General features: G+C 37.2%; 2 protein-coding genes across 2 annotated transcripts in view; one reads left to right on the top strand and one right to left on the bottom strand.

The window, feature by feature from the left end:
* METTL4 (methyltransferase 4, N6-adenosine) overlaps nt 1–8110 on the bottom strand; it is a 380380-nt gene extending 372270 nt beyond the window's left edge. Inside the window, 1 exon segment of the mRNA XM_053714956.1 lies at nt 7548–8110. Coding sequence (XP_053570931.1) covers nt 7548–7898 — 351 coding nt within the window. The 5' untranslated portion in view covers nt 7899–8110.
* A 537-nt stretch (nt 8111–8647) lies between these two features.
* Nucleotides 8648–27873, top strand: part of SMCHD1 (structural maintenance of chromosomes flexible hinge domain containing 1) — a 1770687-nt gene continuing 1751461 nt past the window's right edge. Inside the window, exon 1 of the mRNA XM_053715865.1 lies at nt 8648–8882. Within this exon, the coding sequence (XP_053571840.1) occupies nt 8706–8882 (177 nt within the window). The 5' untranslated portion in view covers nt 8648–8705. The remainder of the gene's footprint in view (nt 8883–27873) is intronic.

Here is a 27873-nt window from a genome sequence, read left to right as displayed (position 1 = left end):
GAATGATAACCAATATTTTAATTTGTTAGAATTTTTTATTGAGTGTCTATCCCAGTATCGATACAAATAAAGTTTCATAAATTCATCTACGGTATAATGTAAAACCAAGGTGATATAGATGATTTAGATACTATATCTAGGTAATGACCAGCAGCTTTCCACTAATACAATGGATCACTAACAGAGACATCATTCACAAGTAATACATATCGCAGTAATGAATAAAGCGCACTCAATATTTTATATCTCGTTCTTGATGCTTGACTATGTACCTGATAGATACATTCAACTCTTGCTCTTTCAAATGACTTTCTGATAAATTTAGCTCGTAAATGATAACTTATCAGCTCTTTAAGCAAATGTGCCGTTTTGAACTTCCATGTGTCACACTGCAAGGATTGACCAATGAGAAGTCACATAGCGGTATTCCGTTGAACCAATCAAAACACGGAGGCGGGTTTTTGACTCCAACATAACCCGCTCTGTCCGGCCAGCGCGTACCCCTCTGAGGAAGCGTAATGTGAAACGCGCGTCAGGGGCACGAACACGGGGTTATTGAACCCCCAATTTTTTATTTGCTGACTCAGTGCTAGCACTCTTGATACTATCCCAATATTCATAGACAGTTAAAAGTAATCAGGTCTCCGCTATAGAAGAGACCTTTTTATAGCTTAGTCCTCATTTACGTCTAATGTAGACGATTTAACTTGGTGGCTGTTTGTAATGGGATATCTCTAAGTATTTCAGTGGGAATTTTCCGGCCGATAATAGGGGTCAGATTTCTAAAACTCATAAATTTACGGTATTAAGCAGACTAACTGCACAGCATTCAAACTGGCTGATTAAGCACTATTGTGTGATGTGTTATAATTGCTGACACGCTTGTTAGTTTGCAGCAAACAATAGCGACTTATATTAATTAAAAAGCAGGCTAACTGCACCACATTCAAACTAGCTTATCAAGCACTACTATTGGATGTGGTAAAATTGCGACAAGGTCTGTTAGTTTGTAGCAAACAATATCGGTCTATGCTAATTTATTCAAATATATCCACCCTGAATACCAGGTCACAAATACCACGGCAAACAGCTATATTGTGGCTCAATAAGAGGCACTCAACATATTTTGTCTCTTTAATCAAGGCTTATATTTTATATCTATGGGGCCTATATATTGACCACTTGAACTATTACTAGCAATAGTATCGTTAACAATAATCTCAGTGCAACTCTCACTCAGTTTAGGACTCAAACACGCAGATATTTAAGGCTGTGCTTGGGTTGGCTAATTCATGCACTAATACCCAGCACCTCAGACTATACAGTGTTTTTGCCTATCCTAATAGTGTAGACTTGCCTTAAAGGAGGACTAACTAATACAGCAATTATTTTTTCTTGCTGTCTATAATCTATTATATACTAACAGGGTTCAATATTGTAACACTATAAATAGTTTAGATTCCCTGCTAGTTACTATAATTTGAATACGGGAGTGCTATCTGATATACCAATAATATTATCTGAGTTCCAGCTAGTTTTAATAGTATGTGTGTGTGTGCATGTGTATGAGTCCAGCCGGACTTTCAATATATTTTTTCACTAATAAAGTTATTTAGTATAAATGTGAATGATCGGATGATTTTGATACTTACTTATTCTTTATGTGTCTGACCTTTATCTACAGTGGGTACAGTTATTACACAATCCAGCAACCTGCAATCTTTCTCTTTGTGTGTTGCAAATCTCTCTTGCACACATATTTGTACATTTCTATGTATACTGTATATTGTCTGGGATAGTGTTTAGTCAGATATAGGGCCAATGATATGTATAGGAATGAGGTAGTGTGGGGGAATATATAAGGGGAGTTTTAGCCGAATGATAGTCTGATGACGATCCTCCTGAGGCAATATTTCAGCTGGGATTAAGCTATAATAGTGGTGGACTGAGGGATGTAGATGGGGTTGTGGGCGAGTTACCTTTTCTATGATCATTCTGATGCTAGGGGCTAGGAGAGAATGCGACTGCCATTGTCGTAGGAAACGTGACTGATTATAACCATAATGATATGCAAAGTCAGAGAACAATATGGTGCCCTAAAATATATTATTACAAAGATCATTCCAAAATATAACCGGCTAACATATAGTTATCCACATAATAATTGAGAAATAAAATAACTTGTCCAACGTAGGTATAGCGGGAGAATATAACAATAATTGCAAGTAGAGGCATGTTAGACCCAGCAATATTATAGAGAGAACCAAGCCCCCCTGAATAGGAGTAACAACCCGTTATGACAGCAAAATTTATAGCATGGGGGAGTTTCCTGGGGAAGCTAGCTTACTACGTGCCTTGAAAATGTCCGACTTAACATGTACAACAAAGAGGTAGAAGCATGTAGCTTGGGAACCAAATATACAGGCATTAATTCTAAAGCACAAGCATATGTAGTGACCTGTATTGTGTAGTCAATTAAGCTCATCTAATATATGTGGCTCCAGTCTAAGAAGAGTTATTTATAGTGCTTTGGACAAACTAACTGTCACAGTAGGGAATTAATGAACATGTATAGTGGAAAGAGAAAACATTCTAATGTCCCTTTAAATAAGTTTCTATTCCACTGTGTCATGGGAGATATGTCATAAATTAAACATGAACTGGCTACTTCCAAATACCCATCAATGTGCTAGGACCTAGGAGTTAAACAATAGCTCCATACAGCTGCATGTATTAAGAGGTGGATATAAAACCAGTTTCAACAGCCAGACCAACTTAGAAGGGCAGGGTTATGCTTTCTTTAGTGTATCCCTATAAGGTAGCAGCTTATGGCAATGTTTAGGAGGAACGATATGGAATATCCACTATAGTATTGATAAAAATTGCATTGAATCATTTGTGTGTATCTGCAAGAGAGCATTATAAGTGTGATAGGTAGGCGTGCCAATTTAATCTATATGTAGCCTTGTGCAGCTAAGACAGCCTCATCTACACACTGCAACAGTAGTCCCTCACTATATATTAGTCTACCTCTATACTATGCTATATCCTGTAATAGGAAAATGACATAAAATTATCACTATCTCCACCAGCCCATATCAAACTAGCTATATATTAGGCATAAGAAATGTATATCTGACAGAATAAGCCAGTAATTAATAACTTGTGGATAAAACAATAAAGTCATTCAACTAAGTAAAACTAGGTTTTTAGACCAAAGGAGTTAGAGCTATTACAAAAACCATTAGTACCTGCAAACAAAAATAAAGTCTCAGTCCACTTTTAAGGAAAGAGGTACTAGAGAATTTTTTTTTGTCTGTTTTTACCCGATGCCCAGCTTGTAATAGGGCATAGACAGTGTGGCTCTAGTGATTCTCTTCTTTAGGGCAAGAAATAGTTTCCCTCTTCCTGTGACCAAGGAGGGGCTCACGTAATATGCAACTTTCCAGAAGCTTAAGTGACACCACAGCCACCTCGGCATTAGACACCTTTCAAGTGACCATATTCCGCGTGTATAGGTGTTTCTCTGTGAGTGAAGGGTAGGTTTGCCTGTAAGAGTGGGAAGCGAGGAGAAGCTCCCTGGGGTGTCCATCTGTATTGACAACGCTCCCCTAACAAAGCAGGAAGCGGCATGCAGACGATCCAGGTGATCAATTAACTTTTCTCCAAAAGGAGACGGCATACTCTGAGCTTGGGTAGTTATCAGCAGAGACTGAGAAAGCTCCCCGGCAGAGTGGGTGGTAATCTCAGGAGTCACAGCATATTTAGCAATTCCCTGACCGGAGTTGCCTCTCATATGTTTGGTCTTTTATTAAAGGGACATTAAACACTAAATAAATGCTACAAAAGCAAGTAATCAAAAAGTGATATCCTGAAGGGGGCGACAAAATAACCTAAAGTGAAAAAGTATGTACGTGTGTATAGTGCACTGATTTGCAATAATAAACCATAAATAGGTAATGAACAAAAAACGCCTATGTGTCGTCACATATTCTAAAAACAATTTATATAATTTTCAAAATGTGGTCTTAAAACCTAAAATAAAATAAAATATAATAAAAAAAATTCACCAACTCTCAAAAAAGTGTAACAATATGAAACAATAAAATGGATACCATACATATATGGGAGAGATTTCTTTGAATATAACAATATGTGGAAAGCATTCACTGTCCCCCAAAAAAAGAAAAACAAATTTCCCAAAATAAAAGTCCCGAAACAAAAACCAATGTGATAAGTGTTTCAAAAAATGATACTGTTTAAGTATGAAACCAATCTTGGGCTGAAACATTGAATGGAAATGGAGGCTGCTACCCTGGATTAAACTCGATGCCGCAGGCTTGTCTGTTGGAAATGAAGAGAAGAGAGAGCGGGCACCTTTTTCATCCTTTTGCCTAATGAAAAGTCCTTAGAACGGTTGAGAAACACGTTGCATTTCCTTGCAATTTTATGTTATTTCAATCAATAAACTTGTTTTTCTATTCAACGGAGACTTGACCGTTAGTTGGATTTACTCACTTTTCAAGACTAACAGCAGTCCTGCAGTACTCTGTATCAAGCGGTCCTCTGAGCGGACCTTGGAACTACCTGCTTCCTGCAACCGACTCAGTGAATACTTCCAGGTGTAAAGATCCTTTTTGGAGACCTGTTGACAGTGTATCCATGGTCAGTGTGCTAACCGCTGAAAAAGTGTTAGCCGGCTCATTTGCACCCAATTTCGTTACATGGGCCATCACCTTGGGCGAGTGTATTTTTTTCCTTTTCACATCGTTTGAAATCCAACGTAACACACTAAGAGGCGCCCCCTCTCTCTTCACTAATTAAATGCTAGACTGAATGATGCATTCAAAGAAACGATTAGTCTCAGAATAACAAATAGATGTATATTTTTAAAGTTTAATTAGCTTTTTAAATATTGACAAAATAAGTGCAAAGTTTTAGTGTCTATAAAACAATGGGAGCTACCATGTTGTAACTTAGGTTACTTTCTCTGCTGTGGCCAATTATGGACAGTTATAAACAGTACACTAGAGTGCGCAGCCAATGGCTGTGTGGAATACAACAGTGTTCTGCACTTCCATTTCAAACAAGATGAAAAGCTTACGATTTCAGAATGGAATTGCAAGAAAAGAAACAAAATAAATAAAAAATATGTTGCATTGTTTTTTATTTATATATATATATATATATATATATATATATATATATATATATATATATATATATACACATACATATATATATATATATATATATATACAATTTATCATTTTATATCAACATATCAAAGTGTTTAATGTCCCTTTATAGCTTTAACAATTTTCCAAGTGGAAGCTGTATTTTATTGTAGTCAATACTAAGATTGAGTTGGCTGTCGTTACCTCTAGCTCCCAGAGAGATTACGCTATAATACTGCCCAATAACTGCAAGATTCATTGGAGCATCCTGGACTGTGGTTCTTAAAGTTAGCTTGCTGAACAGCTTGGAGGTTTCAGACCACTTATACTCACCTTTTTGGTGATCAGTAAATGTGAGTACATTTCTTCAAATACAAGTTGATACTTTGACTCTATAAATGGTGATACGTTATGTGGAGCCCCCTGTGTTTATATTTTTTCATTAAACTAAAATTAACCAATATTAAGCTTTATATTCAATATGCTGCATTTTCTGCTATGACATCTCACATCACAGCATGTTCTGTCTTGAGGATTCTGATTGAATGCTTAAAGTCTCTTAACAGTGGGATGTGAATACTTAGGACATTTTAAGGTACATTTCTTCCTTTTTTTTTTACATAAAAATCAGCAGGTGATATTTTTAGTTAGCTTTTTACAGCAATGCTGCATCACTTTCAAGTGCTTCAACATTTCGGTATCATGTCCCTTTAAGTGTTCCTTTAGGCTATTGCAGTTTAAATGGCAATCACCTACATCTTACAGGGGACAAGTTTTATTGTTTACATCCAACTGAACATGCTCAGCAAAGGAAAGTACTGTAAATAAGTTACATTGTCTGACCTTTTAAAAGTCCATTATAGTGTTCAAATAACATGTTCTAATCAGTTATAGCACAATTTGTTTACTTAAATACATAGTTTAAAGGCTTAAATACATAGTTAAAGCCGCACTCTGTACCTGCAGAAACTGCCCTTGATCCAATCAGAAGGGCTAGTCGCATGACCCAGCTAAAATCCAGAGAGGGACATTATCTATGTGTTTAACCCCTTTGTGTTGCTGGTATTGAAATGACAGGTATAGACAACTGGCAGCCCATGGGACATATGCGGCCCTCTGCATTAGTTTTTGTAGAGCTTGGGGAAAAGTGTTTCTGGGATTTATGAAAAAGAGCCAAACAAGGTGGCACCAACTTAAAAAAGCTCTTTAGAGGAAAACAGCATACAGAGTGTGTCCTGCAACCTTACCTAAATCTGTGCCTCTGGATATTTTTAGGAAATACATTATTTGCGTGTTTAATACCCATATATTTAAATGCAGCTCTTAAAGGGACAGTATACAGTCATTTTCATATAACTGCATGTAATAGACACTACTATAAAGAATAAGATGCACAGATACTGATATAAAAATCCAGTATAAAACTGTTTAAAAACTTACTTAGAAGCTGTCAGTTTGGCTCTGGAAAGCCCACTGCAAGTGGTAAATAAGACACTCCCCCCTCCCCCTTCTTTTGCATATGAAAAGACCTTTTACACAAACAGGAGCAAGCTGGAGAAGGTAGCTGACGGTATTCACATAAAACTTTAGGGCTTGGTTAGGAGTCTGAAAATCAGAGCAATGTTATTTAAAAATAAGATAAACTAACAATTATTTTTTTTAAAAACTTTATGGGCTATATAAATAGATCATCTACAAAACATTTATGCAAAGAAAAAAATAGTGTATAATGTCCCTTTAAGTTATTGATCTGCAATCCCAACGTGCTAGAGACAGTTGGCCGTCACTGCTGTAATTTTAACGCTATAATGGCCCCTTAGATTGGTGCACCCAATTAGAAGTGTCCAGTATGCCTCTGATCAGGACAAAGTCAGTAAGCCAGTGAATAGAGTGCAGCTCCAGCTCACTGGAGTTTAGTGGTGTTTGAGGAACCCTTTTATTTGATTTAGACAGTTTTCTTTTTATAATTATATGGGGGGGGTATTACTAGACTCATCCTTTAAGAACCTTAAAGGTATGCCGAGAATATTTAAAGGGTCAGTGTAGTCATTTTTTTTTTCACTTATTGTGCACATAATGACATAACAGCAGCAGAGTAATAAATGTAAGCGGTGTTCATTTAGTAATAATTCTGGCTGTGGTATTCAACTCAAAAAAGTGCAACACAAATATCTGCAAATCCAGATACTTGTGTGTTGCACTTTAATAAATGCAGTTCGTGGCCATTTTCGGCATCTGTTTCACTAACGAATGCCAAATCCCAAATAAATTCCTTTAACTAGTTAACTGCTAGAGGGCAGAATACTTGTCCACGGCCAATTAACGCATCCCTGCAACAATAATCAACACTGTAAAGTCCCGAGGTACTACCTTTTTGACAGTCTTGCTTTGAGAAGTTGTACTGTTGCCCAGCTTCGTCAAATCCTTATAATCTGGATCAAACGATCCTGAAGAAGTCAGAGAGGTTTGAGATGTTATGTGAGGTTTAAAGATCATGAAAAAATCTTCCCTAAAACTGTAAAGGGTCTCACAGAATTTTGTAGGATTCCAACACTGAGCAGCACCAAAAACTTCGCCTTTGTGGTACCATTTATTGATCAGCTTGAGCTCATCAAGCAACCAACCAGCAGAGCTCTCACACATTACAGACATCTCTGCTTGCTTCGGAGCTCGCAGCAATAATAACGCGTGCAGTTTTAGCAAGCGGGACACATACAGCATTAATAAAGCAAATGTTCAAGCTGTATGAGTGCGATGCACGGACAGATCAACCTTTGCCATAGCACCACTTTCTATGCACTTTTAAACAGAAACGCTGAAAATACCGCCTTCCTGTGTTTAAAATACTACTTCCCGGTCAGCAGCTGTGTGCGCTTCGCAGTTTCAATATTTCTACTCTAACTTGAGCTAATTCGTAGCAATGCCATCTTGTGGTTAACATCAGTTGTTACATAGTGATTTTCACCTACATATAAAGTTGATGTAACTATTTTTAAGTGGAAAATCTTTTGTTTTTTTACTCGCACTGCTAACAATAATATATTTTACAAATATGTCAAAATTAATAATATAAATTATTGCATACATATTCCCCATAAGATTATAATCATGACTTTAGTACGAAAAGACCCATAAGCAGTCACCTCCTCTTCCAAACAAAGGGACACGGTCAACTACATCAGAAACTTTAACTTTTTCAACAATAAAACAATTATATTTTTTGCACTTAAATTGTTACATTTAAAGCCAACTGGGGTAGAGTGGAAAATAACAGAGCTGCCGGTGACTACAGACACCATGGAGCTAAATTGTACAAGAAACAAGCAATATAACAATAATAGATCATAAATACAAGCTTAGCTCACACACTGAGAGCATTCAGAGTTTACGAATCGATATACGAGTAGACTCTGGCAGGTCAGGGGTAACGGACGTGACGTCATGGCCGCGCGTTTGAATCTATTGCCGGGTTGATGCTTGTACTGCTTTTGCACGAGCTTTAAAGGCAAAGCTTTCATAGTTGCTGAAATGGCGATGGAAAGTGCAGGTTTCGGTGACAGGGAAAAAGACAGCAGTAGTAATATTACTAATGAAGCGCCAACGGTATTTGTTTTTGACCGCCGACTTGAGAAATCAGAGTGTGAGGAGGAGAAATGCCTGCGGGTGCGAGGGAACTTTGAGCAGCTCCGTGAGGATGTCTGTCAGGTGAGTGTGATGTACTTGTCACTAAATGCTAATGAGACATAAGTGTGGTAACCGTGCATTGTTTGTAGCCAAAACTTGTAGAAAACTAAGCAAATGTACTTGCTGGACAAAGCGCTATTATTTACTTCACGAATAAATGGGCATTAATAATAACAATAAAATGTGAAAAGATTAGAATGTATACATAACACCCAGAGAATATACAATTTTAACATGTAATGCAACCAAGAAAGAAGCAAGTGAAGCAGAGTTTAATTTTTTTCTTTATTGAAAAAATAAATAAAAAAAATGAGGTATTCCTGGTTTCTTTGTGAACAGGGGTTTTCAGACCTATTTGAGAGCCTTGACCTATTGAGTCGTCAATTTCCCGGCCCTTAACCAAACATCATATTACAACACTTCACATATAAATAAAGACAAACACAACAATTCTTGGATACAATCTGGCAACAGCCTGTTTATTAAATAACTCTTATATTTTAAATCATATTTATAAATAACACAAATTAAAACCTATTGTTTCAATTCAATTAAACTTGATATTTTGTGCTAGCCCCAATTTTTAACATAACCTCTTTCACCTTAACTTATTTAGACCAGGCCATCTTAATTCCAGCTAGACATAGCAAGATACTAAGTCCGTTCCTTTATGACCTTCTAACCAGCTCCAAGGGACCCTATGCCCAAGTAGCTAATTATCCAGCTCTCCCACCCCTTGGGGAGGCTACCAAAAACCTTGTACTTTGCCATGGTCTGAAAATGATGACTAGCACACCCGCCAAAAACTGGGTGGACACCCCCACCCAGTTCCGCCACACCACACATCAGCAATTTCAGCCTCGCCTGAATTTCCAGAATGAAGAGCCGAAGCCCAACTACATTCAAGTGAAAATCATCTCCCATATGGAATTCACCACCCGGCATCCACCAAATCATCATGACGGACAAACGCCCCACCAATTCACCTTAAAAGGGAAGCCACCAATTCATCAGTTTCACGTCTACTATTATTTAGACGAGACTGACCCCAGGCTGCACGCCAGAACAACACAGAAACATGTTGGACCACACAACCAACCAGTCATTTTTTTTTTTTTTGGTAAATAACGCCTTCAACCTCATCAAGTCCTCCTTAATACGCCATACCATCTCCTTCTGATGCAAAAACCTCCCAAGTCATTGCCACCTACATGACAACAAGTATGTAGAGAGGATGGACACACCTCACCTGCTCCACCCCGGACAGCAGAATTGTAAACCCAACAAAAGCCACATATTCCGACCCACCTAAACAAAGCCTTTCTTTTCCAAAAACAAACTGGAAGCCATCCTCTTTGCTCGCAGTCGTTCTCCTAACCCAGAAAATAAGAGTGGACCACCACTCAAAATTAGTCAGATCTGGAAAAGAAAACCACACTGCAAAGATAAACGAAACCGTCAATTGAGGACGAACATAACAACAGAACCCGTTAGGATTCCACATACCAACACATCGAAAGGCATCAGCCCTTCAACCCAACGCAGAAACATCAGCCACCGCCCCAATCCTGAAAAAATTGGGCACCAAATTCCCCAGGAATCAAACCCAATCTACCAAGTGCCCTCCACAAAACCGACCAAAAGTGATATTGTCCCTGAGCACTGCCGTCAACCTGCTGCAAAAACATGTGCAAACCTCGATCCCCATAGGGAACAGGCAATGGAAGTGCCGTCACCCAAACTGATCCGTTGTTGATTAACGCAAAAGATGGACACTTGCGAATCTGCAACCACCATCTCCGCCACAGTCAAAACCCCCTTGGGACCCTGAGACATACTAATTGACTCAGAGATGCGAAAGCACAGAAAAAGGCCAAAGAAAGCCGTCTGAAAATTCACCACCTTGTAAGCAGAGGCACAGACCACCCATGGCACATCCCACAATCTACTCAACAACGAAAAAGACACTGGGTGACAACCATCACCCTTACTCCCGTTCTTCTCCAGCCCATCAAAAGCTCCGACAAATACAAAATCAATTGCCATGTCGACCACATTCAACGATTTGAAACACAATGCCAAACCAACCAAACGATTTTCCACTGCAGGAGGGAAAGCTGACAGAGCTTCCAAATCCCTAGCCACTCAAGCCACACCCTCTGGCATGCCAAGTCCCACCATCCCACACCCCAGTAGCAATTACTCCCATTCGTTCCACACTTTGGAATAGCCATTTAAAGAACTCAGAGCTAAGGAAGCCCTTAATATATTATCATTATATACAAGTATTGATCACAAATTAGGAGTTCAAGCAGTCCAAAGCTTTCTATCAGAATCATCTGAGGAAGACAGAGCACATGATGAATTTATAATCAGACTGCTTAATTTTGTGTTGCATCATAATTACTTTGTATTTAACCAGCAGTTCTACCTCCAGATTAGAGGAACGGCAATGGGGACGGCATGTGCTCCCACCTATGCTAACCTATTTTTGGGTTGGTGGGAGCAACATGTCGTCTTCTCTGACATCAATGCGGAATATGTGGAATTCATCCCACTTTGGCTAAGATTTATTGATGATGTGTTTTTCCTTTGGAAAGGCCCCCAAGACAAATTAGATGAATTTCTGAACAAACTCAACTCAAACGCCCTTAACATCAAATTAACTTGGGAACAAAGTAAAGAGAGCATTACCTTCTTGGATCTTAAAATCATGAAAAACCAAGAAGGATATATTACTACTGACTTATACAGGAAAGAGACAGATACAAACAGCCTCCTCCATTCAGAAAGTGCTCATTGTCCTCATACAGTGGGATCACTCCCCATAGGGGAATTTCTCAGAACCAAAAGAAATTGTTCAGATCCAATGAGATATAAACAAAGAGCAATTGAATTACAAAATCGACTGAAGGCAAGAGGCTATAGCAATCGCTCGATTAAAAAAGCTAAACATAGAGCTGAACTCGCGGACAGACAACAATTACTACACAAGATGACAAAACCTCAAGACTCATTATGACATATTCACCCCAAACTAAAGAGATAGTCAATAAACATTTAGGAATCCTGAAGACAGATCCAACATTAAATACAATCATAGGGGACAGAATTCAAATAGGATATAGAAGATCTAAGAACCTCAAGGATCTTCTTAGTCCTAGTCATTTTGAGAGAAGAAAAAGGAAAATCAATCCCATTTCATTGGGTAACTTCAAATGTAGAAATTTTTCAATTTGCAAACACCTCTTGCCATTAAAATCAATTTCTGACAGATTTGGTAAACTACATAAAATCAGCAGTCATGTCAATTGCAATACAGAAGGTGTAATATACGGCATTACATGCAAATGTAAGAAGACCTATGTTGGTATGACCACCCGTCAGTTGAGGACTAGGATGTTGGAACACCTAAGTAATATTAGACATGCTGAAAAAGACATCAAATCAAAGAAAATCATAAGTCGCATCCCACTATCTCAAATACCTCAGAATTCCAATGTTTTGGGATTCAAACGGTAAGATTAGGAATTAGAGGTGGAGACATAGAACAACTTCTATTACAGACAGAGAGCCGCTGGAATTATTTATTAAATTCAGTACATCCAAATGGGTTGAATGAGCATAATAACTTTTTTACCTACCTATAAATTTTATAGGAGGTAATATGTGTGGCATACTTACTATAATGTAGTTTGTAAGTGAATATTTGCATTTTTATTATTTATTCATTTAACACTATACTTCTGTTTTTGATAATAGCAGTATTAAAAATCACTTAACATATTTTTTAAGTTTTCAATAAATGTCAACACTTTTGTATATATAGCACAATGTAGTGCACATTAATACTACCAAAATATCACTCACTTTTAATAATTTTAGGCACAATTATTAGAATTTATTTTTATTTAATCACTTGTTATTCATAATTGTTGCACTTTCATTCCACCATCAACTATCACAATAGATTATTATTGTAATCTAAATAATAACACATACATTTATATATCTTTCACTATACTTCAATAAATAATAAGTGTTTCATTGTCACATTTTTAAATATTTTTGTTTTGTAATTGTTATACAAATGTCAGAAGTATGCACGCATAATATCCATTTTTACTTAGTTAATTCCTGTACCGCAATGCAGAGGCTTGTCATAGTAGTATATTTGTGTCAAATATATGTAAACTGTCTGCCCAAGGCAGCCCGAGATTTGAGGGTGCTGACTGGCCACATTCAAATTCAGGAAGCGGACTGTTGTTCACAAAAAGCCGCCGCGGCGCCTCGCCTTTGAGAAAGCCGGAAACCTGGCGAAACATGTAAGGGAGAGTGGAGTGAGCTAATGGGAGCTCAGTACATAGATTTTTAACGTAAACTTGTTAGCAGCTATTGGGGGTAATTGTGGTGCTCTAGTCTGAGAAAATAATTTAATCTCTGGGTTAATGTTGGTCCCCTAGTCTAGGCTGTGCAAGTAAACCAGTAACAGTGAAATAATAATTTTACGGTGTGAGAGCCGAAGTCGATATTTCTATCCGCCAAGCTGATAGTTAATAGTGAATACTGAGAATAGCTAAATAGTATCTTGAGATCCTTTTAGATACTCAGAACGCTAAAATAATCCCAAGAGTATATAATTATAAACTTCTGTTGGTGTATTTATAATTGCAGCGGACATTTAGCTGTATTGCTGAATACTGGCAATTGAACTGTTAGCCGGTAGTAATTAGTCATACAATAGATCACTGATCATTTTATATATAATGGTATAACAGTTACGTTTAATATTATCATAACTCAGTGTATCCTATTGTATTGAACTACATTGTAGCGCCTATACAGCACAAGCGAGGAGACCGATGTTCATAGATATTCTAAGCTTGAAATAAAATCGTATGAAAGTCTTTCAACAATTATCATTATAAGAACAATTCGCATCAGTGGTGCTATTCTAATTTATAAGTCTGGGAACTGGTGATACAGTTCTAGAATAATTTTATAACTTAATAAGCACCAATACTTACTGTGCAAATATTCAATAGGATCCTCAAATGATATGTTAAAGTTGACAAACAGGTTATCACACTAATGTTGTTGACACGCATAATACTATCATAATAACTCAGTGTATCTTATTATATAAAGATCAAAAATACATCAGAGCGCCAAACTTTGAGGCTGGGTCTATATTGCACTTATGTATAAAACTCCACAAATTTGAAATAAAAATTATAACAATTTATTGGTTTAACAATATTTTAAAAAGTTACAATCAAAACTCATGGATCCATGCAGTTAACAGTTAAAAATATAAAATGTGTTTTTAAAATCACAATCAATTTATAAACTTGCTAGTTGATGATTGGATATGCACTCTTTATAATAGTTGATATTTCAAAAATGTTGGTAGTATACAATGACTATCAACCAATGTTAATAACAACGTGCAAACTTGGATAAATCCAGTTATACATGTAATCCATAATAAACAACAAATCTCAATGCGCTTAAACTGGATAATGTGAGCTGAAAGATTTTGATGGTTATGTGTCAATGTTGTGTGCTGGTGTTTGTGACCAGGTGAATGTGCTGGGCAAAAATAATAATTTGTGTGCAGTGTGCCCGTGATTGATTAGTTAATGATTTTTTGGGTTCCTAAGGTGTAGGGCAAATCAAAAAACTTCCCTTGTGATTTTCCTCTTCGGAAAAAAATGACAGCAGTTTCCGTTAAATGTAAGAAAACATGCTTGAAAAAATGTATATAGTGGGTGTTAAAAAATGTGATGTTCAGCACAAACGAAATTAATAGCAAAAAATAGGCAGCGATAAACATATAATAAAAAATATAAAGAGTATATTCGGCAACAGTATATATAGTGTCAATAAAAAAGAAGCTGGTGTGCGGCAAAAAATAGTGCGGCAAAGTTATATAGTTTATAAGTGACAGACAGATCCAAAACTTTAAAACGAAACTGGTGCCAAAAAATAAGTGAAAAATTGTGAAATACACAAGTTAGGTGGTCCGGGACCTTAAAGTCGTTATAGCTGATTCTGTTCCACAGATGCAGATAATCCCCAGTTAAGGTAGTATGTGTCACAAAACGAGCCCAATTCTCTATGTGCAGATTATTCCTGAACACTGTGTGCGGACTTCATAGCGTGGATCAAAAATGTGGTTCGATAATAATTCCCTCTGCTAAAAGAAATATATAATAGTGTAGATGGCTTTAACTAGTTTAATAATAGGAGAGCTACTTACCAGTCAACGCGTTTCGGTCATACACTGACCTTTTTCAAGACTGGTTTTCTTATGCATACAGGGATCTTTAAATACCCTGATATTACTGTGTGTATTTCATGACACCGGAAGTAATTTCTTAGCATTTCCGGTTCATTGTGAGTAAAACTTATTTTGTTTCTGTTATATGTAAGGTACTAATTGTTTGAGGAACTAGCTAAAATATTTCTTCTACTTGTCTTGGAGTGTTGTGAATTCTGTTTCCTCATTGGTTAGAATAAGGGGTGTGTAAGAAAGCATATATTTTGATTGGGTAAAAGAGGTCAGAGTTTCACTTCTCTAAAGTATATAGGTTATATTCAGTCATTCATTGTCTATTGTTGTGACATATATTAAGACTATGATGTTTTCGTTCTAGCCATTCTGTCAACATGTCTACAATCAGTTTTTTTATACATATACAAATTCTGACACAATCTCTCTCAACATCTTTTTGTATTTGTTTTATACTTATAGACCCGTCCATAGAACCCTCAAAGTTATAGATGGTTCATTATTTTAATTGTTATTCTCATATTTTCTAAATGATGATTTTTTTAGGGAAATCTTAAAACCTCAATCTTTACCTTTTTATCTTTTTTTAATCTTATATGGTGCTCCGATGTATTTTTTGTATTTTTGAATTTTTTGATCTTATTTTCTTTTGCTTAAGAGGGTTGCATTTTTTAGAAAAAAGGGAGTTAGAGAATTTTCTTTTATGTGGTTCTAAAGTTTTTAAAACAGTCTTTAGATTACTTATATTTGGTTTTAGGTATTTCAGTTTCTCCTTTTTGGTCAGATGTTTAAGACAGCTGGGGAGTGCGCTACGACTAAATTAAGTTTGTTCTCAATGATATAGATTCTTAAGATATCAGACTTACTTTGTCTAATAAGTATAAATGGATGTAAAATAACGTTTATTTTGGGTGACGGTTTTATTCTCGATCCCCCATACCTTCTAATTTGCTAAAGGGGATGCATTATTAGTGTGGTTCTAGATATAGTTTCAGTCTTTTAACCGAATATTTTAACTGGCCGGGGTATTGATAGTCTGAGTCGATAACTATTTTTTATCCTCAATTAGTATACATGTTTTGTTCTATGAGGCTTTTATTTGCATTATTAGTTTCAACTCTCAAATTATAGATGTATTTTATTTTCGTACATCCTTCATTATTTGAGATTGTTCTTTCAAAACTAGTGTGTAAAAAAAAATAAATACATTTTTAAAAAATATATATATATATGCCGGTTATGTTATGTTTTGCATTAAAAATTTGCTTTAAAAAATTTTTGCATTAAAAATATGAACACTCAGTAATTAATGGATAGTGACAGTAACTATAAAAGAATTTAGGGAGATTGGGATTATTGGGTATATAACAAAGTTGAAAATGCTTCAGGTTGAAGTGTGTTGCTCTATAGTGGTACTTCACCTTAACCTAGGTGAACTTTTCATCATGTGTAACATTATTTCATGAAAGATTCAACAGGGCAAATCAGGATTGTAGGATACTCTTATGAACAGGGAGAAGGTTAGATGTGCAATACTCTTAGTAATTCCCCATGGGGAAAGGTATATCCATGTATTCTTAGTTTTGGATGTCCAATGTAGGCTAGAATGGTCTTTGTGGCATAGTCTTTAAATGGCTTAAGGTTTGGAAGATGAGACAAATTTCATAACAAATTTTTTTTTTTTTTTTTCTTTAGAGGCCATAGGAGGATCTTTGAGGGTTGATAGAATAAAGATTATCCCTCAGGGGCTTCTTTTTGAATGTACAATGTAGACTGGAAAAGTTTTAATGACTTGATTTTCAGATTGATTAAAGCTTAGAAAATAAGCCAGGAAGAAATTTCTTTGGAGATTTTTAGGAGAATTTTTGAGAGTTTAATAAAATGAAGATTATCTTTTAGAAGCATTGTTTTAGTTTAGGTTTAAAATATGCATCAAATCTTCTTTATTATTTAACCCTCTCGGATGCAGACAGTCTAAATAGAAAATCTACCCTCAAAGATCCTCCTATGGCCTCTAAAGAAAAAAATAAAAAAAATTAAAAAAAAAAAAAAATTTTGTTATGAAATTTGTCTCATCTTCCAAACCTTAAGCCATTTAAAGACTATGCCACAAAGACCATTCTAGCCTACATTGGACATCCAAAACTAAGAATACATGGATATACCTTTCCCCATGGGGAATTACTAAGAGTATTGCACATCTAACCTTCTCCCTGTTCATAAGAGTATCCTACAATCCTGATTTGCCCTGTTGAATCTTTCATGAAATAATGTTACACATGATGAAAAGTTCACCTAGGTTAAGGTGAAGTACCACTATAGAGCAACACACTTCAACCTGAAGCATTTTCCACTTTGTTATATACCCAATAATCCCAATCTCCCTAAATTCTTTTATAGTTACTGTCACTATCCATTAATTACTGAGTGTTCATATTTTTAATGCAAATTTTTAATGCAAAACATAACCGGTGTATGTGTATATATATATATATATATATATATATATATATATATATATATATATATTTTTTTTTTTTTTTTTTAATTTATTTATTTTTTTATACACTAGTTTTGAAAGAACAATCTCAAATAATGAAGATGTACGAAAATAAAATACACCTATAATTTGAGAGTTGAAACTAATAATGCAAATAAAAGCCTCATAGAACAAAACATATATACTAATTGAGGATAAAAAATAGTTATCGACTCAGACTATCAATACCCCGGCCAGTTAAAATATTCCGTTAAAAGACTGAGACTATATCTAGAACCACACTAATAATGCATCCCCTTTAGCAAATTAGAAGGTATGGGGGATTGAGAATAAAACCGTCACACAAAATAAACGTTATTTTACATCCATTTATACTTATTAGACAAAGTAAGTCTGATATCTTAAGAATCTATATCATTGAGAACAAACTTAATTTAGTCGTAGCGCACTCCCCAGCTGTCTTAAACATCTGACCAAAAAGGAGAAACTGAAATACCTAAAACCAAATATAAGTAATCTAAAGACTGTTTTAAAAACTTTAGAACCACATAAAAGAAAATTCTCTAACTCCCTTTTTTCTAAAAAATGCAACCCTCTTAAGCAAAAGAAAATAAGATCAAAAAATTCAAAAATACAAAAAATACATCGGAGCACCATATAAGATTAAAAAAGATAAAAGGTAAAGATTGAGGTTTTAAGATTTCCCTAAAAAATCATCATTTAGAAAATATGAGAATAACAATTAAAATAATGAACCATCTATAACTTTGAGGGTTCTATGGACGGGTCTATAAGTATAAAACAAATACAAAAAGATGTTGAGAGAGATTGTGTCAGAATTTGTATATGTATAAAAAAACTGATTGTAGACATGTTGACAGAATGGCTAGAACTAAAACATCATAGTCTTAATATATGTCACAACAATAGACAATGAATGACTGAATATAACCTATATACTTTAGAGAAGTGAAACTCTGACCTCTTTTACCCAATCAAAATATATGCTTTCTTACACACCCCTTATTCTAACCAATGAGGAAACAGAATTCACAACACTCCAAGACAAGTAGAAAACCAAAAAACGGAACGAAAGTATCGGTAAAAAGTAAATACTTTTAAGAAAGATAATTTCAACAATTTGCAGATAGAAATACTCTCTAGAAATATTTTAGCTAGTTCCTCAAACAATTAGTACCTTACATATAACAGAAACAAAATAAGTTTTACTCACAATGAACCGGAAATGCTAAGAAATTACTTCCGGTGTCATGAAATACACACAGTAATATCAGGGTATTTAAAGATCCCTGTATGCATAAGAAAACCAGTCTTGAAAAAGGTCAGTGTATGACCGAAACGCGTTGACTGGTAAGTAGCTCTCCTATTATTAAACTAGTTAAAGCCATCTACACTATTATATATTTCTTTTAGCAGAGGGAATTATTATCGAACCACATTTTTGATCCACGCTATGAAGTCCGCACACAGTGTTCAGGAATAATCTGCACATAGAGAATTGGGCTCGTTTTGTGACACATACTACCTTAACTGGGGATTATCTGCATCTGTGGAACAGAATCAGCTATAACGACTTTAAGGTCCCGGACCACCTAACTTGTGTATTTCACAATTTTTCACTTATTTTTTGGCACCAGTTTCGTTTTAAAGTTTTGGATCTGTCTGTCACTTATAAACTATATAACTTTGCCGCACTATTTTTTGCCGCACACCAGCTTCTTTTTTATTGACACTATATATACTGTTGCCGAATATACTCTTTATATTTTTTATTATATGTTTATCGCTGCCTATTTTTTGCTATTAATTTAGTTTGTGCTGAACATCACATTTTTTAACACCCACTATATACATTTTTTTCAAGCATGTTCTCTTACATTTAACGGAAACTGCTGTCATTTTTTTCCGTAGAGGAAAATCACAAGGGAAGTTTTTTGATTTGCCCTACACCTTAGGAACCCAAAAAATCATTAACTAATCAATCACGGGCACACTGCACACAAATTATTATTTTTGCCCAGCACATTCACCTGGTCACAAACACCAGCACACAACATTGACACATAACCATCAAAATCTTTCAGCTCACATAATCCAGTTTAAGCGCATTGAGATTCGTTGTTTATTATGGATTACATGTATAACTGAATTTATCCAAGTTTGCACGTTGTTATTAACATTGGTTGATAGTCATTGTATACTACCAACATTTTTGAAATATCAACTATTATAAAGAGTGCATATCCAATCATCAACTAGCAAGTTTATAAATTGATTGTGATTTTAAAACACATTTTATATTTTTAACTGTTAACTGCATGGATCCATGAGTTTTGATTGTAACTTTTTAAAATATTGTTAAACCAATAAATTGTTATAATTTTTATTTCAAATTTGTGGAGTTTTATACATAAGTGCAATATAGACCCAGCCTCAAAGTTTGGCGCTCTGATGTATTTTTGATCTTTAAATATTTCGCATTTGACCACTAGGAGTCATCCTATTGGAGCTAAGGGTCTGATATAGTAGGCGCTAAAGATATTCCCTTTACAAGTATCTTATTATATAGATCTACATTCTAGCATTTATACAGCACAAGTGAGGAGACCAATGTTTATAGATATTCTAAGCTTTAGTAGAAACCTGTATGAAAGTCTTTCAACAATTGTTATTAGAAGAATAATTTGCATCAGTGGTGCTATTATAATTTATAAGTCTGGGAACTGGTGGTACTTCAGTTCTAGAATAACTTTATAACCCAATAAGCACTAATACTTACTGTGCAAATATTTAACTGAATCTTCAAATGATTTGCTTAAGTTGACAAACAGGTTATCACACTAATGTTGTTGATACAGGAATATCTATATTAATACCATTTGAAATTCAGATAATAATAGTGTCCACTATTGGGAACCTATTAGCCAGACTAGTAGCACCAACCAATATTAAATCAGTTATCTAACTGTAACAATAACCTGCTGACATTTTAGTTTTAATCACACCCATTTTTTAAAAATACGTTCTAATAAAGATATATTTTTAACTTGTGTGATCTTCAGTTCTCTAATATAAATTTATTTCAGAGTCCTTATGAGTGCTTTTTTAGCATTCTTTCTGTTCAATGTTCTTTATTGAATATAAGTTTAATGTAGCTTATGATACTTAGCACCACACCACAATTATATGTTGTACCTTAAGGCCAACTTGACCTAGTTTTGGATGGTGAAGAGACTCTCATTATTTGTACTAAGTGGTCCCTTTTCTGTTTCAAGAACCGAGGGAATAACACAGGCCTATCCTCAAACTCGAACACCACACAAATAAAGCCCCCAAATATGGAACAATTCAAAGGACACCAAGTTTTGTAATCGACCCATTCCCTTTCATACCTAAGGCCATCCCAAAAATGCACCACTCCTTTCCAAGAATAACCACCTGTAATAAATGACGTTGCAAGCTAATCCCTGCGTAGCCATGGAAAGCCTACATAAACTCTCTAAACCGGGATAATATGGCATACAAAAGTCAACTATTGTCTTTCAACCCATGTGACCTTTTAACTGAAAGAAAATTCTGGATTAAGTTAAGCAAGCCCTCGACTTTGCAGCTCGTCAAACAACAATCCATGAATACTGAAACAATTTCAGACCGCTGAGCTTTCGGGTCCGACAAATAAAATCAACCAAATATTGGCCAACAGACGACAGACCTAATTGTTCCTTGACCACTCACTCCAAAAGGTGCTAAAGCTCTTAAATAGAAAGCAAGACAATGCCCACCACATGGGGAGGTACAGATCCACGAAGGAGCCGCCCCCAAAAACAACAACCAAGGAACCAATGAGAAGCTAGTTGCCCGTAATAACATGGAGGCTGCCTCAATGTCCACTTAAGACAGAAAAGCTTGCCTCCCCGCCCACCGCATCAAGATGATTGCGATTTAAAAAGACGTGCATTTCACTGGACCAGTCCAGCCGATATACTGTAATTAACAGAAATACCTACCGGAAATGACAAGAGGTGTATTATCCGGATTCTCCAGGCTCCCGCATGGGGACACTTCCTAGGGGAGAAATGAAGGGATAACAAAAATCCACACGTAAAACTAAGAATAACCCAGCTGCCTTTGTCCAACAACCCCTGTCACTGGCGCAGCGCCCTAACCAGGGCTCCAACTGTCCACCCCAGATACGACAAAACGTGGACACCTGTTGGAATCCCTTTTCCAAAGCATTGTGCGAACGAGTTGGCACCTGCGCCACCAGAGTACTCATGCCAAAACACACAGGAGTTACCCCATTTTCACTGCCCTTCATTAAACGCAAAAGAGAAACACCTTCTGTTATTTTCCAGCACAATGGCCGAAGCCAGTCCATCAGCAGCTGCCCGAAGGGGCTGAGAAGCTCTAAGAGGTGTCATCACCTTCAACCATAGACCCACGTCACAGTTGTCCCCTTTTATTTCAGGCTTGTCAGCAAGCCGTTGACGAAAATGCTTGTCATAGACCCACCAAGCCATACCCCCGTAGGTACGTTGATTGGCCGAATTTTAGCCTAGATAAAAACAGAGGCTACCCTTGGGCTGAATTTTTTTTTTAAATTTTCATTATTTACCATAACACCATTGCAGGTAACGATAACTTGGAACCAAGTAGGAAAGGTACTAGGCACCTTCTGATACCGCCCCATATCTGAGACCTCCAATAATTGTTCCTAGGGAAGCAGACAAACCAAACTCCATATATTCCCTTCTACCACTCCCTTCCTTGGTCCCCTTGGTCAAATGCAATCCCAAGAGCCCAATAAAACAGCATCAAGACCTGGAGCTTAGTTGAGTCCTCCCCACAAATTTCTGAGCGACACCTACACAACCAATTGAACCTAACCGACTTGAGCTCCGGCCAACAGAGGTAGATCCCCACTTATATTTCCTCCCCCCCTCCATGGTAGAGTTTTTTTGGACCCCATTTGCGAGCTTATCGGGGCAGCAAATGCTAACTGTGTCCCACTCCCAAACCTCAGGTTGAGTAGGAAAAGAAACTGCCGAGGCCTTCACCTCCCTCAAAAAACTCCCATAATCCCTCTAACAAATGTAAAGGGGGCCCTATCGCCGCCAAGCAAACCAACCTGCCTGACATCCAGACCCCTATCTAGAAGGGGCACAAGGCTTATCTCACCTGCCACCCCTGTCAATCCCTGGGGTCCTGTGTAGCTTACCCGTCCCGAGTTGATCCCACAGAGTCTGACGCCCTTCCTGAAGAATGGAAACGGCCCGAAGGCACCACAACCGAGGACGTGAGGGCCTCGCCCAACACTGAACCATCTCCCAGGTACAGACAAATAGCCACCGTCCATGAATCTGCTAAGCGGAAGGAGTCATCCTCCCCGCCGTCTTTAGGACACATCTCTACCTGTTGTATGATTGAAGAAAACCTTAGAGCCCGACACCACACCTGCTGTGAGAAAAATTATGTTAGTACCAGCATTAAGTCACAACATCAACAGGACCTCCCACAAACCTAAGCTCCTCCCCAGAAAAGACCGAATACAGAGGCTGAATTACCCTACTTAAAGGGACCTAAAACAAGTTGGGATAGAGACAAAATGAAATAATATAATATGTACTTTAAAGCCACCTAAACTTTGGTAAATTGCAGAAGTGAATAGGGAATATCTTCTGGGGCATGCCCAGATGCTGTGAAATACAATGCCTCTGTCTGAACACTGATAAGGTGGGGGGGGGGGGTGGAGTTGGCTCCTCCAGACAGCACAGCTTTGTAACTAAATGTTCCTCATTTTGAAAATTATTTTAAAATACCTGCCATCAATTTTTTTTTTTTTTAAAACTGTTGTTACTTATTCAGCCCTTTTAGAATATGGACAGATCTCAACCTGTGTTATGTCACTTCAAAGTCAAACCTAACCATACCCTCAAAACAGGTGTAGGTTTGACTACATCTTCCCCATCCAAGGAGCTTGGGAAAGATTCAATTTTCACTGGATCCATTACTAACACTAGGGGCACCCCTCCCCCTGGAGCCCTACCTAAAACCACCCCTCTATGATAGCGAGAAGGCCAGGCAGCCTGAAGACCTAGGGAGAGGCCTACCAGTTCATGCCACCCCCAACAACTGTAGGGACAGAAATGATCTCCTTCCCCATGTACCACAAGAAGCGATATACATCCTCAACCTATAAGGGGCCTATATCTGCCTCTGAAGCCCACAGCAGTAAAGCCACCCATACCCACATTCTCTGTATTAGGCCAAGAGACTATGAATAATAAAAAACCTCCCCACCCTGCTGATCTGCTACTTTACTAATGCTAACATGCTCCCAAGAGCCGTCTGTCCTAACACGCTCACCAAGTGCCTTTGCAATCCCTTCCTCATCAGGCCCCACCAGGCCGTGTCTCAGGTCCTTTAACAACCTCACCTGGGACATCCGTAGGAGCCACGTGGATGTCTACTGCCACCTTCTTGTGTCGACGTACCTCCCTCTGAGAATCCGATGCGACCTCAGATGAGTAATCCAACGACTCCGGTTCCCTCCTAGCATAGCCGCTAGAGCTCCCTCTCCGTTGGCATCCAGCTGCACTTAGCTCCGGGCTGTGTCTTCACGAGGCCGGACATATAGATCTGTCTGAGAGCTACCAAACTTAAACTTAGGTCGGTAACAGCTTGCTGAGCTTCAAGATTCGATGCCATAACACCTGATCCTTCATGGCAAGAATATTTTACTAATCTTGCCCAATCTCCGCCCTACAGCTTAAGTACCCCTTTCTAAACCATGCCCCCTTATCCTCCCAAAGCGGCTTTACTCCTCCCCATAGGTCAAGGGGCCCCTCCCGCTAAGTTCCAACGCTTACGGGGCCATGCATTCTCCTCCTCAGGAACCTTGGAATTTACATAGAGAGGAATATTAGAGAACTTCGGTGGGAGTTTATCATTCGCCTACCACATGTGTCGCGGAGATCGGGCATTTGATAGTAACAGCTGGGCATGGTTTGCACCATTCAGTTTTTCTGAATAAGCATAACCGCTCTTTTTAAATGTATGTATATTTTATTAAATAGATTAGAATGCCAGTGTTTTTTCTTATTTGTCTCTTGCGCAATTGTTTTTTGCACGCTCATTCAGTTAACTTGCTCCCCTCCCCCCCCCCTTTTTTTTTTTTTTGATAGTTTCATTTTGATCTATCAAATAACTGAAGGGCACAGTCATATTTCAGTAGTGAAATTAAGTTTATTGGATTAACAGAAAATGTGGAATATGCATCAGAAAGAAATTAGACAGGTGCATAAATTTGGGCACCCTTGTCATTTTGTTGATTTGAATACCTGTAACTACCTAGTGCTTATTAATTGGAACACACAATTGGTTTGGTGAGCCCATTAAGCCATGAACTTCATAGACAGGTGCATCCAATCATGAGACAATGTGTTTAAGGTGGTCAATTGCAAGTTGTTGTTGTTCTCTTTTGACTTTCCTCTGAAGAGTGGTAATATGGGGGCTTCAAAACAACTCTCAAATGACCTGAAAACAAAGATTATTCAACATTATGGTTTAGGGGAAGGCTACAAAATGCTATCGCAGAGATTTAAGCTGTCAGTGTCCACTGTAAAGAACACAGTGAGGAAATGGAAGACCACAGGCACGGTTCTTTTTAAGGCCAGAAGTAAAATATCGGAGAGGCAAAGGAAAAGAATGGTGAGAACGATCAAAAACAGCTCACAGACCATATCCAAAGACCTACAACATTATCTTGCTGCAGATGGTGTCACTGTGCGTTCAACAATTCAGCGTATGGGAGAGTGATGCGGAAGAAGCGTTTTCTGCACACACGCCACAAACCGTGTTGCTTGAGGTATGTAAACGCACATTTGGACAAGCCAGTTTCATTTCGGAAGAAGGTGCTGTGGACTGATGAAACAGATTGAGTTATTTGGTCATAACAAGGGGCGTCATGCATGGCGGCAAAAGAACACAGCGTTCCAAGACAAACGCTTGCTAGCCACAGTAAAATTTGGTGCATGTTCCATCATGCTGTGGGGCTGTGTGGCCAGTGCTGGTACTGGGAATCTTGTTAAAGTTGAGAGTCGCATGGATTCCACTCAATATCAGCAGATACTTGAGAATAATGTTGAGGAATCGGTCACAAAGTTGAAGTTACGCCAGAGCTGGATATTTCAACAAGACAACGACCCAAAACACTGCTCAAAATCTACTGACATTTATGCAGAGGAACAAGTACAATGTTATGGAATGGCCATCCCAGTCCCCAGACCTGAATATCATTGAAAATCTGTGGGGTGATTTGAAGTGGGCTGTTCATGCTCTGCAACCATCAAACCTAACTGAACTGGAGGTGTTTTGCAAGGATGAATGGTCCAAAATACATAGAAACATAGAAACATAGATATTGACGGCAGATAAGAGCCATAGGCCCAGCAAGTCTGCCCCACCTTACCTAACAGTATAAACTTATCTAGTTCGTAGGATAGCCCTATGCTTGTCCCATGCATTTTTAAAGTCCCCCACAGTGTTTGTTGCTACTACCTCTTGAGGAAGTTTATTCCATAAATCAATCACTCTTTCTGTAAAGAAGTGCTTCCTCAAATTACTCCTGAATCTACTACCCTTTAGCTTGAGCTCATGACCCCTTGTTCTTGAATTTTCCATTTTATGTAAAATACCCACAGCCTCAGTTTTACTAAACCCTTTAATGTACTTGAAAGTTGCTATCATATCACCTCTTTCCCTTCTCTCCTCTAAGCTATACATATTTAGGTCATTGAGCCTATCCTGGTAAGTTTTATTTTTTAGACCATGTACCATTTTGGTAGCCCTCCTTTGCACAGATTCAAGTTTGTTAATATCCTTCTGAAGATATGGCCTCCAGAACTGCACACAATACTCAAGATGAGGCCTAACTAATGATCTATAAAGTGGCATAAGAACCTTACTATTTCTGCTGCAAATACCTCTACCAATACATCCAAGCATTCTGCTAGCCTTACTCGCTGCCTTACTACATTGTTTACTAAGTTTTAAATCATCTGAAATAATAATTCCCGATGATTTAAAACTTAGTAAATCTCATTACAGGCTATAGGAAGCGTCTAGAGGCTGTTATTTCTGCTAAAGGAGGCTCTACTAAATATTGATGTGATATTTCTGTTGGGGTGCCCAAATTTTATGCACCGGTCTAATTTCGTTTTGATGCATATTGCACATTTTCTGTTAATCCAATAAACCTTATTTCACTACTGAAATATTACTGTGTCCTTCAGTTAGTTGATAGATCAAAATTAAATTGCTGATCCAAACATCCAATTATTTATAAGTACAAATCCTGGAAATTGTCAGGGGGGCCTAAACTTCTGCACACGACTGTATATAATGTGTATATATGTGTGTGTGTGTGTGTATGTATGTATGTGTGTGTGTGTATATATATATATATATATATATGTATGTATGTATGTATATATATATATATATATATATATATATATATATATATATATATATATATATATATATATATATATATGTATGTGTGTGTGTGTATATATATATATATATATATATATATATATATATATATATATATATATATATATATATATATATATATATATATATATATATATATATATATACACACAAACAAACAAACAAACTCCTTTCAGCAGCTCAATCCACCAGTGTCAGGTGCCTGGGTGCAAAAATAACAGCAAATATCCACTCGAGCAAATGCACTCACAGGACTTTTTTTTAGGGAATAACAGAGGTTAAGTTTAATGAAATGTTTTCGGGTATGCACTACCCTTCATCAGCATAACATAAAATGAGACATAAAACCGCAATTATAGGCAAACAAATCAAATCATAATTAAAACAAACACACTCCAACCTGTGTAATCACAAAAAAAGCGCCAAAGTAAGTAGCTGGAACGCACTCCTGCGTTGCACTGTTTCCCATCACCGGAAGGACTATTACGTCACTTCCGGTATCGCCGTTTCTAACCGGCTTCAATAGAATAAATGAACTCTTAAGGTCCCAAACAGAATATGTGCAAAACTGTGTTAAACAGGAAAACGTGCTATACTATGACATAATATCATACTTGTGATACAAGCCCTAATGATAGCCTGTATAATCATTCTAATAGTGCAAGTCTGGGTTACCA

The sequence above is a fragment of the Bombina bombina genome, chromosome 5, assembly GCF_027579735.1.
Source record: "Bombina bombina isolate aBomBom1 chromosome 5, aBomBom1.pri, whole genome shotgun sequence".
NCBI lineage: Eukaryota > Metazoa > Chordata > Amphibia > Anura > Bombinatoridae > Bombina > Bombina bombina.
The sequence above is the reverse complement of the archived record's forward strand: the minus strand, read 5'-3'. Positions and strand labels throughout refer to the sequence as shown.